The 12,326-nt window shown below is 33.3% G+C and overlaps 2 protein-coding genes across 9 annotated transcripts in view; one reads left to right on the plus strand and one right to left on the minus strand.

Moving 5' to 3' along the window:
- Positions 1-12,326, plus strand: part of PPFIBP1 (PPFIA binding protein 1) — a 187,793-nt gene that overhangs the window by 63,025 nt on the left and 112,442 nt on the right. The window lies entirely within an intron of this gene.
- On the minus strand, positions 6,383-8,680 carry C5H12orf71 (chromosome 5 C12orf71 homolog). Its single transcript, XM_003772711.4, has 2 exons — positions 7,251-8,680; positions 6,383-6,766 (listed from the first exon to the last, which is right to left on the minus strand). Exons 1-2 carry the CDS (start codon positions 7,908-7,910, stop codon positions 6,470-6,472), a joined length of 957 nt encoding a protein of 318 aa, XP_003772759.2. The 5' UTR covers positions 7,911-8,680; the 3' UTR covers positions 6,383-6,469.

The following is a 12,326-nucleotide window of genomic DNA, read 5'->3' on the forward strand; positions in this document are numbered from 1 at the left end:
TTTGTATTTTTTTTTCAACTAGCTTCTTAGAAGTCTACTAGTTAACAGGATTAAATGTGTTTATATAAAAGAATTATTCTGTTTTTATCACAAAGAATAATATTCAACAGATATTGTGATGCCACAGATGACCCCCCCCCCCAAAATTCCCAAGTAATTCTTGCTCACAAGATATTTACAGTCCAGTGTGTTTATATTATTTTATTATGTCAAGAAATAAACAAATTCTATTTCAAGCAACACATGTGACATTTTATTTTGAGCATCATGGCTCATCCTTTATTTTGTTATTTAAAAATATTGAGACAGCTGAAGAAAAATAAATGTATTAATAGTTTTATTTCAGAATAGAAAAAAAGAATTCTGTGATTCTATGATTGAAAATTTTATTAAATTAAATTAAAATTTTTATTAAATTTAATAATACATTTAATACATACTATATAAATGTATATTGTTTACATATAAATAACAAAAATTTAATAATCAATAAAATTTAATATTAAAGATTAAAATAAAAGATTAAATTATTAAATTAAAACAAATTATGAATTTATACATATAAATTTATTAATTACAAAAATAATGTATTGCTTCATAATAAATCCTCAAAGATTAATTATAAGGCTTTTTACAAAGAATAAAACTTTAAGTTCTAATGTATAAAATCTTAAAGTCTTGCGACAGAGGCAGGGGAATGAACAGAAATTGCCATTTTGCTATCATTTCATCTAAGCCAAGAAATCTCTTAGGAAATGATCCAAAATAGTTTCCTTCCCAGTTAAGTCCTTTAGTGAGTTTTGTCCAATGAGGATCTTATTTTGTTTTTCTGTTCACTGAATTTACGAGAGAGTCTAGTAGTCCCTGGAAAAAATAACTCTTGCCTTAGTAGATATGAGATTGAACAATAAGCTATATAATTTTTTTCTTTTTTAAAAAATTAAAAATTTTTATTATGAAATTAAGCATCAAACATTTTAAATACAAAGGAGAAAAAATAACATTGTTTATAAATTCATGAATATCTGTTAAGCATAGTTTTAAAGTATAGCATTTGTTACTTCTGCATATTTTAAAATGTTCAATTGATCTCTTTTTAATAATAGCTTTTTATTTTCAAAATATATGCAAAGATAAGTTTTCAAAATCCACCCTTTTTTCTTCTTCCCTTCCCTCCACCCCTTCCCCAAGTCAGCAAGTAATCCAGTATATGTTAAATATGTATAGTCATATGCATACATATGCATATTTCCACAGTTACCATGTTGCACAAGAAAAATCAGATCAAAAAGGAAAAAAACTTAAGAAAACAAAGCTAGCAAATAACAAAAAAGGTGAAAATACTGTGTTATAATACACACTTAGTCCCCATACTCCTCTTTCTGGTACAGATGGCTCTCTCGTTGAAAAGCGCCACATCCATTACAGTTGATCATCACATAATGTTGTTGTATACAACGTTCTCCTGATTCTACTCACTTCACTCAGCATGTAAGCCTCTCCAGATCTGTCTGAAATCATCCTGCTGGTCATTTCTTATAGAACAATAATATTCCATCACATTCATATACCATAACTTATTCAGCCATTCTCCAACTGATGGGCATCCACTCAGTTTCCAGTTCCTTGTCATTACAAAAAGGCTGCTACAAACATTTTTGCACGTGTGGGTTCTTTTCCCTTTTTTATGATCTCTTTGGAATACAGACCCAGTAGAGATACTGCTGGATCAAAGGGTATACACAGTTTGATAGCCCTTTGGGCATAGTTCCAACTTGTTCTCCAGAATGGATCAGTTCACAACTCCAGCAACAATGTATTAATGTCCCACATCCTCTCCAACATTTATTGTTATCTTTTTCTGTCTTGATCTTTTTTTTTGCTTTTTGTTTTTTTTTTACTTCATATTACTCTAATTTACAAATAAATAATACAATTAAGCATAACAAATGAGCACATTTGTCATGTCTTATAGTGTGTGTGTGCGTGTGCACGTATGTGCATGTGCATATGTGAGCAGAATTTTATACCTTTCTGCCAAAAGACATCCTTCATCACCAGACTTCTAAATTCATGATTGGTTACTGTATTACATTACATCCTAAAGCCTGTTAAAGTTGTTTTCTTTTACATTATTGTGATCATTGTGTTTTTCAGCTTCTGCTCACCTCATTTCCATCTGTTCATGTAAAAGACTTCCTAAGTTTCTCTGAATTCTTCAAATTTGTTTCACAATTTGTTTAGCTGTCCTCACTGTTTCTACTACTTTGCTGTAAGAAGTATTGCAACCAATATTTTTATATATATGAGATGTCTTCCTCTTTCTTAGATCTTTTTGAGATAAAGGCCTAGTAATGACATACCCAAGTCAAAGCACAGTTGACTTTTATTCAACACTACTTTTAGAGTACTGTTTCAAATTGCTTTTCAGAAATTATTTAGCCCAATCCCCTCATTTTAAAGGATAGAAAATCGAGTGGTCCAACTAAGTTAAGTGATTTTTCTAGAACTATCTTAGTTTATTTATGCTAATCATAATCCTAAATATGAAAAAAATCTCCTACACATTTATCATTTAGCTTATGCTGAAAGACTATTGCACCCTCATCTTTAGAATCTGGATTGTTAACATTTTTACTAATGTCTAACTAGTTTAAACAGCTGTAATGATGCCAACCTTTTTGTACTATTTCATGGATGACTTTTGAATGAAAGGATTATCTTGGTTGATATAATCTTTTAAATATTTTAGTTCTTGTAGTAGTAAAGTTTTTTTGGATGGTCCCAGTTGTCTATTGATAGTAAGTTATAGATGCAAAGCCACAAAGGGAGAGTTTAGTTCCCTTCCTCCTTATAAAGTGTTAAAAATGTTATCTCTTACAAAGAATGGAGATTCCCAGATAAAATTTAAGAAAGAATTATGCCGGGCAGTTGAGAGAAAAGTTATGAATAGACCCAGTCATCTGTTTTTATTAAGAGGCTCTAAAAAGAACTGACCAAACTCTTCTGCGCTCAGATCCCAGGCATTGATAGAGCTTAAGTTCAAATACCATGGACTTTGTCAAGTCTAAATTCTTTAGTTCAAGGACTTTGAATGTCATCTCTCAGTCTTCCTATGGTTTTAATTGAATGTGTTTGTTTTATTTTAATCTGTTGAACCTTGACCCCAAGAGCATTGTTGAGAAAATTCTGGGCTTACAGTTGTACTAAGATTGTTACTTGAATCTTGACTGTTTTTGACTCCTGTCAAGCAGGTTTATTCAAAGAAGTCAAGAATACAACCAAATACCAGACCCTCTTATTCAAATTTGGCAGTATTTTTTTTTTGCCACTTTTAATGTGTTACTTTGCATTTCTGATTCTCCAGTTGTGTTGCTGTTCCCCAGATTTTTTTTCTTTCTAGGGTGTCATTAGCTTGATACATATATGGTATGGTTTTGAGTTTTTTCATCATCCTCTAGCATATTTTTGAGTCAATCTCTTTTCTTTAAAAATATGACATCCAGAAATGAATGTCATATTTCATATGTGGTTGAACTAGGACAGAGTTCGTAGGGACTATCACTTTTCTAGTGGAGGATGCCATGCTGCTCCTAATGCAGTTAGTGGCTGATTTCATTAGCTTTTGGGGCTGTTATATCATAGCTTACTAATATTGATCTTTTTCACTTAACCTTCTTTCTAGTCATAGCTTTGTTTTTTTGAATTTGATTTTATTGAATTCATTGTATTAGACTTTATATTTATCCCCATTAAATTCCATCTTCTTGAATTCATTCCAATGTGGACACTTTTCCAATCTTCCCTTTTAATGATTCACTGGGGTTTTCTAAGTATGTCATCATATCAGAGTTTTTTTTTTCCTTGTCTTATTTCTATAGCCAACATTTCTAGTATGATATGAATAATAATATCTTTGCTTCACCCCTGCTGTAATTGGAAAAGCTTCTAATTTATCCCATTACAAATAATGCATTCTGTATCTTGGTTTTAAATAGATATTACTTATTTAGAAAGAAAAATTATTCCTATGCTTTTTAGTGTTTTTTTTTTTAATAGGAATGGATGTTGCATTTTGTAAAAATCTTTCCCCTTTATCTCTTGATGTAATTCCATTGGTTTTTGTTATTATTATTGACACAGTCAATTATGGTTTTCCTAATTCCCTGAATTTCTGGTATAAGTCCAAGCTAGTTTATGATCTTTGTGACATTACTGTAATCTCTCTGCTAATGTTTTATTTATTGGGAAAACCGGATTATAATTTTCTTTCTTTGCTTTTGTTCTTCCTGGTTTTGATATCAAAACTATATTTGTGTCATAGAAGGAATTGGGTAGGACTCCCCCACCCCCACCCCTTTCTTAATTCTTTTCTCAGTTTGCATAGTATTGGAATTTAACTTTAAATGTTTGGTAGAATTAACTTGTAAATCCTTATGGTTCTGTAATTTTTTTTTTTTTTTTTTAATGTTGAGAGCTCACCAATCTTCATTTTCAATTAGGAAAAAAAATTTGACATTATGAATTAAGATGGGAAACAAAGTACCTATCAATTGGAGAATGGCTAAACACATCATGGTACATGTATATGATGAATATTACTGTGGTGAAAGAAATGAATAAGGGGAAGAGTGAGACTTGTTCCTTTTCCAGGATGACAGAATAAGTAGGGAACTGCCTAAACTCTCACCAAGTCCCATTCAGACAACTATAAAATAGTGCCCTAAAATGAATTCTGAAATGTCAGAAAAAGAGCAGCAAAAAGAAATTGAAACAATCTTCTAAGCCAACAAAGGTGGAAGAGTTTAGGAATTACGTTTCACTTGGGTAAAAGAGGAGCACAGTTCAGTTCATGAAGCTTCCTAGAAAGCCAATGGGAGGCCCTGAGCTCTAGTGTTATACCAGGCAAGCAAACAAATGCCAACACCAAAATCCACCATGCATCTCAGCATAGCACTCAGTGAATGGATAGACTCCAGCACGAGGATCCCCAATATGCCTCAGTGCAGCACCAGATAAACTGCCAAACTCATATAAACTAAGAAATAGTGTTAGATCACAAGACATTGTTGTAAATGACTATAACCTAGTGTTTGATAAATCCAAAGCCCAGCTTCTGGGATAAGAACTCACAATTGAAATCGGAAAACAATGTGGCAGAATATTCAGAATATCCTTCCACCATATACCAAAATAAAGTCAAAATGGGTTTAGACATAAAGGGTGTATGTGTGTATGTGTACACACACAAACACAAACACACACACACACATACCTTATCTTGGTGTGTGTATATATATGATGTAAGATAATTAGATATTAGTCTAAACCTCACCAGAACCATAGTAACAACAACATTGTGTGATGATCAACTATGAATGACTTGGCTCTTCTCAGCAATACAATAATCCAAAATTATTTCAATCATGAATAAAGGCCATATCCAGATAAAGAACTATTGGAGTCTGAATACTTTTTAACTTAAATTTTGTCTGAATTCAGTGTTTTCTTCCCCTCATATTTTTTCTCCCTCTTCTTCCTAACCATAAATTATGGAGAAATCCCTATGCCAGAAAAAAGTCTGACCACCAGATTAATTGTCCAACCCACTGATAAGGATAAGTCTTCTGTTTTTTATCATACAATACTTTGCTTAGTTTTTTTTTTCTTTTGATCTGTTTCTTCTTTTTTCAACACAACTAATATGGAGATATGTTTTAATTGATTGCACATTTATAATCTATTTCAAATTGCTTACTGTTTTGAAAAGAAGGGAACTGAGGAAGGGAGAATTTGAAATTCAAAAATCTCATTCCTTTATGCAGGTGGAAAATACAAGTGTGATTATAAATATTTTATGAATTGCAATTTTTAAAGATTTTTCAATATATTTAGTTTTCCTTTTTTTCCTCTTTTTGTTTAAAAAATGGGTAGGGATAGATCCTGGAGAAAAGTATTATGTGGTTAAAAAAAAACAAAAACATATTATCAATGGGTCAGACTATTAATCTGGTGGTTATACTTGTTTTCTGGCATAGGAGTTTCTCTGTTCATAATTTATGGGCTAGGAAGAAGAGAGAAAAAAGTATATGGGGAAGAAAACATTGAGATTAAGACAAATTTTAAATGAAAAATACCAAGAAGAGGTTAGTCTGTATAGACCCATATTACTTTCTAGTAGGATGAAATACTATTTATATAATATCTACTTATTTTATGAGATTTTTGTGAAGAAAGCATTTCTTAAAATCTTATTATGTACTTGTAGTTTAAATAACTAGTTTATTAATCAGAAATAAGAGTGTTTTTTTTTTGTTTGCTATTTTCAGAATAAGAGTTGTAACTTAGTAAGTACTAAAGGAATGTAAGTAAACATGAGAAATAAGATTAATTTAGATGTATTTTATTGGAGCTAAAAGATGACCCTGTGGGGAAAATGGGAGAATTGCTATCACAAAGTTTCAGTGGTTTACAGGTTGGTAGATTTTGGAGTATCCTGCGGCTGAACTCTCCTTTCTCTGAATGAACGCTGTCTTTTCGAGGTTGTCAATTTTGTGCCCTCTGTGGCTCTGTTTTGGGACTGTTCCCTTCCCGAGAGTGAGGAAATGACTTGTTCCCTTAACCACCTGAGAAGCCGGCCTATGTTTAAACAGGACAGTAACTGTATACCTGAGGAAGGAGGAGGCTGGTATTCCCTCTTTCCTGTGGAGAGTGAAGAAGATTCTCCAGAACATGTTCTCTTGTCCTTGTAGCTTGGTGTTTCCATCTGCCAAGGAAATGAGGGGTTACACCACCTGAAATATGTGGTAAAGGGTGGTAAAGGGTAACTTTCCTCTTGTCTCAGTGTGTTTTGACAGTGTTTGTGAAAGGAGGAAATTTATGAAGTGTTTGGTCTATCATTTTCATGTTAGTATTTTAATATGTAATCCCATAAGAATCTGCCTGGTTCATATTCACTTCCTTGAGATTTTCCCTCCAGTCCCCTTTGTCTTTCTACTCAATTCTTTTTCTATTTTGAAGGAAAAACATTTCCCTCACCCTTTTTTCTTGATACTTTACTATCACCCACAACTGCTTCAGCAGGGTGAGCTTGCTCCTTCTGGGGAGATTTAGGCTCTGCTCTGGGCTTTCCCACAGCAATTCTTCATTCTATCCTCCCACCTTGTTTGGTAGCTCCTCTTGCTCATCTCTGCCCTCTGGAAAGTGATTTCCCAGTGCAACATCCACAGAGTTTTTTATGTATACTTAACCTCTTTTGTTCCTCTGAGCTCCTGTGGCATGACTTCTTGGACCAGATGTCTGTTTTTTAGAAGTTGAACAACCGGAGAATCTTGAGACATATTCTCTTCTTGGATGGACTTAGTTGTGGTTTTAGTGGTTTCTAGAGGGGGAACTGTGATGATATGGGAATCTTCTTTTAGAAGTGATTCAGGGATAAAATTATCTTCTTTCTGAATATTTGTTTCCAACTTTTGAGCAAAACAATCTAACTTCCTCATAGTCCCATGTATATTTTGTTCTTGCTTCATGTCTGTCCAGTCATTTTCTTTCTTTAAGTCCCAGTCAGTTACTGTGTCTGATTGGTCAGGACCCAGATCAATATCCCACGCTAAAGTAATGCTAAGTTTGGAAAATTGTTCTGGGCTTATCTGAGCTTGGCTATGTCTTCCTTTCATTCTCCCTGTGCTTTTAGTCAGCCATGCTCCTTGGATGGGTGGGAGAAAATGTATGGTATCACTCTCTGGGCTTGTTTCCTCATAAGAGTTTGTTTCCTGGGAGGGAAAATAGCCCACAGAGAGGCTGAAATTAGACTCAGAGCTGCTAATCTCTGTGTCGGTGCTATCATTCTGGGAGGATGAGGATGCCATAGTGTCAAAGGGGTCAGACCTCATAGCCTGGGGTTTGGTCATTCAGACCTTCCTCATCTGAGAAAACAGCAGAAAGTTGCTAATACTTTGCTTCTACTCTTTGAGTAATCATCCATTCCCATGCTTCCCATGACTGCCATACCATACTCATAGAAGTTTGTATTCTTCATCCATGAAGCAAAGGAGACGACCACTACTCTGCTTAAGAAACCCATTGTCGTGTGTAACAGCCCTCTTTCCTAAAACATTCCTCTACACTTCTTGACTATTCCTCTTGCTATAGTTTTAAAGCTTAGATTCTTTTATAGTTTATATGTCTTTGATATGTCAAGCTCTAATGGGAACTGTGAGGGGACATAAATCATTTTGGATCCTGTGAGTCTCTTGCTCAAAGTCTAACTGTCACAGGGCTTAAATTCTAGGACTGTTGGTTACCATGACAACCTATTGACCTAAGGAGCTAAATAAGTAACTCAGAAATAGGGCTTAAGAGGCCAAGAACAAATCACTGAACTAGGCTATGGAGAACTGCTTAGAGGGATATAGCATTGATTCTTTTCTTCCTAGTGATACTGTCCCTATACCATCCTAGACTAATGAAGATCTGACTCATATGGTGTTTAGAATCTCTTCCTCTTACTTTGAAAAGAAAACGATTTCATTTATGAATGGGGAGGCAAGTGGCAACTCTGTATCCTCTTGGGGAGCCCTGTTATTTGAAGACAGACTGAAAAGTTTCAGTTTGAAAAAATGAAGGTTGATGGTGGAAGTAACACTCCCCCAAAAATCAAGCAAAATAATCATGAGTGATAACCAGAATAGTAGGACAAGAAGACCCTCTTTGCAACCTAAATGATGTAAGTTTAGGGAAAATAAGAAATACTATGTATCGGTTCTTGTCATAATTATGTTGCTTTAACCAATGGTTCCTTTGAATGTGTTATCACTGTTTACCAAAATTATTTTTTTGAAGAAATTCTAGTCTCTTAATAATAAAGCAAATGAACATATAGCAATTTGTTTATAAAACATTTTATTTTTGTAATTTTAATTTTAATTTTGGACTTAATTATTAACAAGCATTTCACTGAACTGTTTTTAATTAAGAACAAGAAAGAATTTATATGAATCTGGAAATTTCTATTACATAGATTTTTTTAAAGTGTATATTAAGTATAGAGAAAACAATAACAAAATTGGACAATTTGTATTCCCTCTGAACTTATTTTTGTTTTCTTTCAGTATATATAAATATATTTTACTGATTTTTTTTTGTTTGTCCATCACTGTTTACTAACACATTTGTTGTTCAGTCATTTTCTGTCATATCTGACTCTCTGTAACCCTATTTAGGATTTTTTTGGTAAAGATAGCAGTTTTCCATTTCCTCGTTCAGCCCATTTTACATATGAGGAAAATGAGGCAAACAGGGTTAAGTGATTTGCGAAGGGCCACATAGACACAGTAAGTGTGTGAGGCCAGATTTGAACTCTGAAAAGTGAATCTTCCTTACTCCTATTTGTCCCACTGAATATTCCCTTCCACCAAATAGAAACCTTTCCTTGTAAGAAATAAATATAATCAAATAAAAGAAATTTAACACATGAACCATGGGTTCAGAATACATAACTCATATTGTACTTTTAGTAAATCACACTCAGCCAAGAGGCAGGAGGGATTATCCATCATCAGTCTTCTGAAGTAATGATTAGTCACTGTGTTAGTGAGAGTCCTCATCATAGAGACAATGATTTTTATATGTATGTATTATTTCATTATTTGTGAAGGTAGATAAATAATTATGACCATTTTTGTAGGTGAGGAAACTGAGTCCCAGTGATGGGCTACTCCAAGTTCATTCAGTAAGTATATGTCAGAAGTGGGATTTGAACCCATTTTTTGCTGACTCTTAAGTTTTTGCATTTGTGCTTACCAGTAATCATTTAATTAAAATTCTTCATACTCAAAAGTATGTAATAGCAGAAGAGTGACGTTTTTGGTTAGCATTCCTTCCTGACATAATGAAAGCAGAATAGTTTTTACTTGTTGGTAGGAAAGAACTAATTTTGGTTGTTTAAGAAACTTACTGTCTAAAGACAGCCTATATACAGTAGAATTCATCAGCCAAGAATAGTTAATGAAGAACATGCAAGAATGATGTAGCTATAAGTTAAAATGAAGGTTGGATTTATTGGATTTATTCACCAGAATGAGGATCAGAAGATTGTTATTGAAATTGAGTTGAATTTAAGGAAAATAACAAGACATATAACTCATATATAAGGAATTTCTTCTATTGAAATTATAAGGTGGTATGCAATAAAAGGTATAGTGGTGAGACAGTATATTGAAAAAAGAAGTGATTTTTGGAGGTTAGCACAAGTAAATTCTGCCTTAGCCTTATACCTTGTGTGATCTTGGGACAAAACTTCTAAATGAAAAATCCTGTTTGAAAAAAAAAAAAATCTCCCCTTCTCCCCCCAAAAAGTTGCCTTGATTTTGTAATGATTCAATATAAGGCTAACATATTAGCTGAACTATAATTGTTAAGAAATAAAATATTCACCGATATAATTTGATTAACATATTGCTGGTTAGTTGGCCATAAACTTATATTCCTTGAAACACAATCCATAAGTAGCAGACCTGAAATAAGATTGAAATAATATTTCACTTTCAGTGCTCTTGCACTGAACCAAAGGTGGACACAGTGGATAGTCTTCCATCCAGTTGTGTCTCTGGGTGCAAAAAGTGGTGGACACAGTGGATTGTCTTCCATCTGGTTGTGTCTCTGGGTACAGAAAGCTGTCTAGCTTTTGATATGGTTGAGCTTGTGTGTGATGGGAGTAAGGGATGAAGAAGAGTTATATTCTGTCTTCTAATCATCATCTCCTTTTAAAAGCTAGCAGCCTCAAGGGGGACAGTCTTCTTGTTTAAAGGGATCAGAAAAACTTCAGGTCTTGAACCTGTAATGGATTTATAGGATATGAGTACAGTATTAACTCCTCAAAAGGAAAATTTTGGAGGCATATAGGTACTTCATTGTATATAGTATGGAATCAAGAAGTGAGTTCAAAAGGAAATTTTTTTTCCAGTAGCAGAACTGATACTCATGGAAATAATAGAAGGGGAATATACTTTATAGTGCTGTAAAAATGGGTAGAAGAAACTCCTAATTGGGACTGTCAGAAAGAATATTTTTAAAGACTGTAATTCCAAAGTAGAATATGGTAATGAGTTTGACATATTCCTATTCATTTTTTTTGTCTAAATTACAATGGTTTCAAGTTTGCTCATTATATAATTATTAATAAGGAAAAGTGAAATTCTGAAATTTGTAGTTTTCTTGTCTTTTAAAAATAATTTTATCATCCTAATTTCCAAATACCATTCCTCTCCCTTACCTTCCCCAGCAAGCCAGCCCTTGTCAGTGAATCCACAAACATTTATTAAATGCTTACTTTGTGCCAATAAGTGCACAATGCTGGGGAAACAAAGTCAAAACACCACAGTTAGCATGAAGAACTTTGAATGGAATCAAGGAGGCAAGAATATTCTGGGGATTGGGGATAATTTAGGTAAATAAACTTAACAATTATTATCCCCAAACTACTTTTTTTTTTCTTCAATGGGAATTAAAAATTTTCAAACTTAAAATTAATGGAATTTTTTAAAAAGTCAATTTTTGTTGGTGGTGTTGTCTTTATAGTAAGTACTAGATGTGTATATTTTCTAGTTGAAAATGTAATTTAATCTCCAAGTCTAATTTTATTTAAATAGAAAGAATGAGTTAGAACTAATTATAAAAACGTGCTTAGTGAAAAATTTATATTTCCTTTCTTCAGTTATGTACTAGTTGAGTGGTTGGTTGCTATCCTTCATTCTTGAAGGGTATCAGTGAGAGTCAAATTATAATGTGTGCAACTGTAACTGAATACAACACCTTCTCTGATGAGGGCATATCATGCTGGGCAGTCCTGTGCCAATGTCTTCCATGTCATGTAGTCAATTCCAAAGTTCTTTTTTTAAAATAAAGTTTTTTATTTTCAAAATATATGCAAAGATGGTTTTCAACATTCACCCTTGCAAAACTTTGTGTTCCAAACTTTTCTCCATCCCTTCCCTTACACAGCAAGTTAACCAATATGTGTTAAACATGTACAGCTCTTATGTATTTCCACATTTATCATGCTGCACAAGAAAAATCATATCAAAAAGAAAAAAAAGATGAGGAAGAAAACAAAAAGCAAGCATACCACCAAAAAGGTGAAAATACTATGTTGTGATCTATATTCTGTCCCCATAGTCGTCTTTCTGAGTGCAGATGGCTCTAGCACAAGTAAGCTGTTTTCCATGCAGCTGGAGATGGAGGTGAGGAGAAATGAACATTGTAACTTTATCCATGAAAATTAAATCCTGTGAACTAAATATAAAAATATTTGTAGGGGGAAAGTGATT

The sequence above is a fragment of the Sarcophilus harrisii genome, chromosome 5 (genome assembly GCF_902635505.1).
Source record: "Sarcophilus harrisii chromosome 5, mSarHar1.11, whole genome shotgun sequence".
Lineage (NCBI taxonomy): Eukaryota > Metazoa > Chordata > Mammalia > Dasyuromorphia > Dasyuridae > Sarcophilus > Sarcophilus harrisii.

Bases quoted from the DNA above. Each gene is read 5' to 3' on its own strand.
- C5H12orf71 (XM_003772711.4), bottom strand. From the start codon at position 7,910: ATGACCAAACCCCAGGCTATGAGGTCTGACCCCTTTGACACTATGGCA. The intron at 6,767-7,250 runs GTTAAGTATACA...TTTCCTTGGCAG, and splicing joins AGCTCAGAGGAACAAAAGAG to ATGGAAACACCAAGCTACAA.